This window comes from Apteryx rowi, unplaced genomic scaffold (assembly GCF_003343035.1).
Source record: "Apteryx rowi isolate R43461 unplaced genomic scaffold, aptRow1 scaffold_1524, whole genome shotgun sequence".
NCBI classification, from domain to species: Eukaryota; Metazoa; Chordata; class Aves; order Apterygiformes; family Apterygidae; genus Apteryx; species Apteryx rowi.
In genome coordinates this window covers 1,787-7,659 of record NW_020447780.1, presented here as the reverse complement: position 1 = coordinate 7,659, position 5,873 = coordinate 1,787, and the positions used below count along the sequence as shown (strand labels likewise).

At 67.2% G+C, this 5,873-nt stretch overlaps 1 protein-coding gene across 1 annotated transcript in view; it reads right to left on the bottom strand.

The window, feature by feature from the left end:
• SMC1A (structural maintenance of chromosomes 1A) overlaps positions 1 to 5,867 on the bottom strand; it is a 10,646-nt gene extending 4,779 nt beyond the window's left edge. Inside the window, exons 1-16 of the mRNA XM_026059167.1 lie at positions 5,714 to 5,867; positions 4,857 to 5,045; positions 4,671 to 4,783; positions 4,383 to 4,586; positions 4,064 to 4,302; positions 3,723 to 3,981; positions 3,509 to 3,649; positions 3,353 to 3,435; positions 2,753 to 2,960; positions 2,331 to 2,516; positions 1,801 to 1,980; positions 1,560 to 1,706; positions 885 to 1,022; positions 418 to 534; positions 220 to 326; positions 7 to 107 (exon numbers count right to left, since the gene is read on the bottom strand). Coding sequence (XP_025914952.1) covers positions 7 to 107; positions 220 to 326; positions 418 to 534; positions 885 to 1,022; positions 1,560 to 1,706; positions 1,801 to 1,980; positions 2,331 to 2,516; positions 2,753 to 2,960; positions 3,353 to 3,435; positions 3,509 to 3,649; positions 3,723 to 3,981; positions 4,064 to 4,302; positions 4,383 to 4,586; positions 4,671 to 4,783; positions 4,857 to 5,045; positions 5,714 to 5,822 — 2,521 coding nt within the window. The 5' untranslated portion in view covers positions 5,823 to 5,867. The remainder of the gene's footprint in view (positions 1 to 6; positions 108 to 219; positions 327 to 417; positions 535 to 884; positions 1,023 to 1,559; positions 1,707 to 1,800; positions 1,981 to 2,330; positions 2,517 to 2,752; positions 2,961 to 3,352; positions 3,436 to 3,508; positions 3,650 to 3,722; positions 3,982 to 4,063; positions 4,303 to 4,382; positions 4,587 to 4,670; positions 4,784 to 4,856; positions 5,046 to 5,713) is intronic.
• Positions 5,868 to 5,873: the final 6 nt, after the last annotated feature.

Here is a 5,873-nt window from a genome sequence, read left to right as displayed (position 1 = left end):
GCACGCCCTGCTCCCACATGAGCACCTTCTCCTGGTCCTCCCGCAGCTGGTTGCGCTCGAAGTCCAGCTGGATCCCCAGCCGCGTCTTCTGGTTCTCGAACTCCAGCCTGCCGCGACCCACGGCCTCAGCGGGGCCAGGGGCTGCCCCGCGCGTGCCCGGGAGTCCCGGCCCCCCGCCACGGGGCCAAGGGCTGCCCCACACGGCCCTGGGGGCCCCACCTCTTCTTGGCGATCTCGTTCTGCCGTTTGACCTTCTCCTCCTCGAACTCGCGGATGTTCCTGACGCCAATCTCGCGGCAGAACTCCTCGAAGACCTCGTCCTCCACCTGGGGGGCACGGCCGGGATGGGGGCAGCCGTCAGCCCCGCAGGGACCCCCACGGCGGCCCCCCGGGCCCCTCCGCTCCCGCCGGTCCCACCTGGTTCATCTTCTCCTTGAGGTCCTTCATCTCCCGCTCCCGGCCCTGGATGATTCTCTTGATGTCATTGATCCGGGGCCCAAAATTGGCCAGTTCGCTCTCCAGCTTCGACTTTTCCTGCGAGAGGGGGCAGAGATGGGGGTCAGCGCACGCCAGGGACCCCCACACACCTCCAGCAAACACCCTTGGGCCGTACGGAGCCCATCCTGCCCCGGGGAGGTCCCTATGGCCCCATAGTGCCTGCAGGAGCCTATACGACCCTTGGAACACCCAGTGGCAATTATAGCTCCTGCAACACCAAAAAAACACTGTATATTCTCTAAAACAGCTGCAGCGAGGCTGTTCAGCGTTTGTTGTGCTGAAGTGTGTCTACGTAGCACCCAAAAAAGGGGAAATTTCCCCAAGCGTGGGCAGAGCAGGGTCCGCGCAGCCCCTGCCRTGCTCCGAGCGGGGTCGGCGCGCAGTACCTGGAGGTTGAGAGCAAGGTGCCGGGTCTTGGTCTGCTCCAGGTCGCTCTGCGAGTACTTGAGCCGCATCTGGAGGCCGTGGGCCTGCGACTGGACCTGGCGCAGCTCGGCCTCCTTCCGCTTCGCCTTCATCTGCTCCTGCAGGCGGGAAGGGGGCAGGCGGTGAGGGGCCGGCCGGGGGCAGCGGCCCACGCCGGGGCTCCGTGACGCCCAGCTGGGGAGACGGCGCCCGCCTTCGCCACCACCGCAGCCCCCACAACGCCAGCAAGACAAAAAGAGACGGTTTTAGGGTCTTTGAAGCCACTGTGGTGCCTGAGGCCAAAGAAACGCCCTGTTCTGGCTTCCACACGGCCCCTGAGCGCTTGGGGAGAGACAAACGGGTGTTTGCAGAGGAAAAACATGTTTTTGAAATCTGTGCAGCCCCTAAAACACCTGCAAAAAGGGAAAACGCACAGTTTAAAGCTCTACGGGATTTTCAAAGCTATGAGGCTGCACAGGCAGTTTTGAGATGCGCAGCGACGGCTATAAAACGCAGAAAGAGGCTCTGCGCGGCCGTCACAACGCTGCGGGGCGAGGGGACGGCTGCAGCGAGGGCGTAGGCGGGAGTCTCGGGGCCGACGGGGCCCCGGGCGAGGAGAAAGGCCCGTTCCGGGGCTCGGCTCGGCGCAGCCCCACCTTGAGCTCCTCCGTCAGCCGCTCCTTCTTCTCCTTGAGCTTGTCCACGGCCTTCTCGTCCCAGCGCCGCGCCTTGGCCTTGAGGTCGCTGGCGCCCCCCGAGATCACCCCCGACTTCTGGAAGAGGGTCCCGTCCAGCGCCACCGTCTGCGGCAGGGAGCAGGGGGTGAGGGGGGGCTCCGGTGCCCCGGCGCTCCCCCCGCCCCTGCCGCCGCCACCACCGTGGGCCGGCGGCCCCCACCTTGTGGCGCTGGTGGCCCCCGAAGGCGATGCGCCGGGCGTCCTCCACGTTGTCGCACACCAGGGCGTTGCCGCAGGCGTACTGCAGCGCCTTCTTGATGTGGGGGGGCTCGTAGCGGATCACGTCGATCACCAGCTTCGCCCCCTTCAGCTCCCGCAGCTTCTCGTCCGTGGGCTTCACCTGCGCCCCCGGGGCTTAGGCAGGGTGCCCCGACACCCCGGGGGGACCCTGAAATGGGGCCCCCCAAACCCCGACACCCCAGGGGGGTCCCTGAGCCCTGAGGGGTTAAACAGGGCCCCCCAAAATCCAACACCTCCGGGGGGACCCTGACATGGGGCCCCTGAACCCTAACACCCTGGGGGAACGCTGAGCCCTAAGAGGTTAAATGGGCCCCCCAAACCCCAACACCCCTGGGAAGACCTTCGGCCCCGAGGGATCCCCACGTCCCCCCCACGTTCCCGGAGCCCCACGCGCCCCCCCGGCGTCTCCGAGGGTCCCCGCGCGCCCCGTGTGCCCCCCCGGCCCCCCACCTCCAGGTAGTCGAGGGGCAGGAAGGTCTCGGGCTCGCCCCGCTGCTCCTTGATGTACTGGATGCAGTCGCGGCCCGTCTTCTCCGAGTCCACGATGATGGCGTCCATGTTCTTGCCCAGCACCTTGGTCACCGCGATCTGGTACTTCTTCTGCGTGGGCTGGCACAGGTCGATGAGGCGCCCGTACTGGGGGGGGGGCGGCAGCAGCGGGGGGTTATCGGGCGCCGGGGGGGCAGCTGGGGGCACGTTTTGGGGCCCAGCGAGGCAGGTTGGGGGCATGTTTTGGGGCTGGGGAAGCCCAAGGGTTGGGGCGCCTCGGGGATCGCGAGGAGTCCCCGGGCTACGGCCACCCGCCGGCTCCCAAATCGGCGGGGCGAGCCCCCCCCAACCCCCCCACGGCCGTGGGGCGGCCCCGGACGCACCACGGAGCCGGGGTAGAGGCGCTTGATGCTGTCCATGATCTCGGCCTTGCGCTGCTGGCGGCTGCTCTCCTGGCGGTCGATGCGGGCGTCCCCCAGCTGCTCCATCACCTGGTTGAGCTCCTTGTTGATCTCGTCGATGCGGCGCTTGGCCAGCTCCACCTCCTCCGTCAGCTCCCCCTCCAGGCGCTTCTGCTCCTCCAGCGACTGCCTGGGGGCACGCGGGCACRGGGGGCACCTCGGGGGCCGCCCCGGGGGCACGGGGACATCTCGGGGGCATGGGGACGGGGACACGGGGACGGGGGACACCTTGAGGGCCACCCCAGGGGCACGGAGATGAGGACATGAGAACAAGGGACACTTAAAAGACACAGAGATGAGAACACAGGAATGGGGAACACCTCAAGGACCAYTCTAGGAGCACAAAAACGAGGACATGAGAATGGGGGACACTCAAGGGTACAGAAATGTGGACGCAGGGGTGAGGAACACCTCAAGAACCAGCCCAGGAGCACAGAGATGAGGACATGGGAATAGGTGACACCTTAAAGGGGCAGAAATGAGGACATGGGGCCGGAGAACACCTCGGGGACGGCCACTCACTTGCTGGTGGCGATGTACTCCTCCAGCTTCTCGATGCGCTTCTGGTTCTCCTCGATCTCCCGCAGCTTCTGCTTGATCTTGGCCTGGGGCAGAGCGGGGTGAGGGGTGGCCATGGGGGGCGGTGGGACAGCAGCGGGGCCGGGGACCCTGACTCACCTCCGTCTCCACCTTCTTCCTCTCCTCCAGGTCCAGCCGGTCCTGGTCGGCCTTCTGGTCGCGGTTGAACTTCTCGAGCTCCTGGGCCAGCGTGGCGGCACGCTTGCTGGCCTCCTCTTTCAGCCGGTGGTACTTCTTCACCTGGGGGGGGGCGGGCGGCTCAGCGGCGGCCCCAGCGGCCCCCCCAGCCCTCCAGCCCCGGCCCCGGCCCCACCTGGTTCTCCTCCAGCGTGAGGTCGCGGCCCTGGCTCTGGCTCTCCTCCTCCATGCGCTCCTCGAACTCCTGCCGGGCCTTCTCCACCGAGAGCATCTCCTTCTCCAGCTCGTCCATGTCGCCCTTGCGCTTCTTGTACTGCTTCTGGGCGTTCTGCAGCGACTTCTTGGCCGCCTCCAGCTTCTTGATCTTGTGCGACGTGTTCTCCTTGGCCTTGATGTACTGTGGCCGCTTCTGGTTCAGCTCCGAGTCCTTCTCCCTGGGGGCAAGGGCGGGCTGAGGGCGGCCCTGGGCACCCCCGGCCGCGCCGGCCCTGGGCGCCCCCCGGCCCCAGCACCTACTTGATCTCCTTCTCGATCTGTTGCTGCTCCCGCATCATCTTGCCCAGCTCCTTCTTGCGGTCCTTGAGCTCGTCCTCCACCCGGTCCATGCGCTTCTTGTCCTTGTCGATCTCGCGGTTCTTCAGCCCCAGCTCCTTGTTGAGCTTCTCGATCTCGGCCTCGTTGTGGTACAGCTTGAAGAGCTGCAGCTGCACCTGGGCCCGCACCACCTCGTCCTTCAGCCGCTGGTAYCGGTCCGCCTGCCAGGGGGAGAAACGGCTGTGGGGGGCCCCGTTGGCGCGCCCCGCCGCCCCCCCAGCGCCCCTCGGCACCGCCCCACCTCCTCTTTCTCCTGCTTGGCCTCCTTGCGCTCGGCGGCGATGTTCTTCTTGCGGTGGTAGTTGAACTGCGTGTCCTCCTCCGCCTTCACCATCTCCTTCTTGCGCTTGTCGTACTCCTGCGCCAGCTCCCCCGAGCGGCTGATCTCCTCGAAGAGCGCCGTGCGCTCCTTGGGGTTCTTCATGGCGATGGACTCCACCGCGCCCTGTGGCGGTGGCAGCGGGGCCTCAGCGCCGCGCCCCGGCCCCCGTGGCAGCCAGGGGGTCCCGCGCGGGGCCCCCGCACCCACCTGGAAGACGAGGAAGTTCCTGGCCTTGATGAGGATGCCCAGCTTCTCCAGCTCCTCGCTGTACTCGCTCAGCTGCACCACCCGGTTGTTGATCTTGTACTCGGAGGAGCTGCCTGCGGCAGGCGGGCGGTGAGGGTGGTGTGGCCCCCCGGCCCCCAGCCCCGYGGCCCCCGGCCCCCCACGCACCCACGATGACGCGGGCGAAGGTGCGGTCCTCGGCGCCCTCCTCGGAGTACACCATGCTGACGAAGGCCCGGCTGGCGGCCGGCTTGCCCACGGGCGCCCCATGGATCAGGTCGCGCAGCGTCTTCACCCGCAGGTTGCTCGTCTTCTCGCCCAGCACGAAGCTGATGGCGTCCATCAGGTTCGACTTGCCTGGGGGAGGGGAAGGGGGGGGCGTCGCACGGCCTTGTGGGATGGCGGCACCGGCACCGTGGCACGAGCGAGAGCAGGGGGCATTGTGGGAGAGCCGGAGCGGCTTGCAGTGCATYGTGGGAGAGCTGGACGGGCCCGTAGGGCATTGTGGGAGAGCCAAAATGGCCCACAGTGCGTCATGGAATGGCAGAAAGGGCCCGTGGTGCATCATGGGATAGCCAGAACAGCCTGCAGTGCATCATGGGATACCCAGAGGGCCTCGCGGTGCATCACAGGATGGCCAGAGGGGCCTGCAGTGCATCATGGGATACCCAGAGGGCCTCGCGGTGCATCACAGGATGGTGAGAGGGGCCTGCAGTGCATCATGGGATGGCTGAAAGGGCCCCTGTGGTGCATTGTGGGACAGCAGGGGACCAGCAGAGCATCATGGGACAGCTGAGGTGAGAGGGTGAGGCTGCAGGTGCATTGTGGGATAGTGGGGGGCAGCCGGGCAGTGCATCATGGGACAGGCCTGACCCCCACAGAGGCACGCAAAGCACCCTGGGACACGGAGGGGGTGACAGCAGTGTGTGCAAAGCATCACGGGATGGCAGAAGGCTAAGGCAGCAGCGGGGGGGGGGTCCCGCAAGGGATGCTGAGACAGTGGCGGCCGGCCGCGGGGGTCTCACCGGAGCCGTTGGGGCCGATGATGGCAGTGAAGCGGCGGAAGGGCCCGATGATCTGCCGCCCCTTGTAGGACTTGAAGTTCTCGATCTCGATGAGCTTGAGGAAGCCCATGGCGGCGGCGAGGGAGCCCCGCGGCCGCGGGAGCCGGCGGCGGAACCGGGC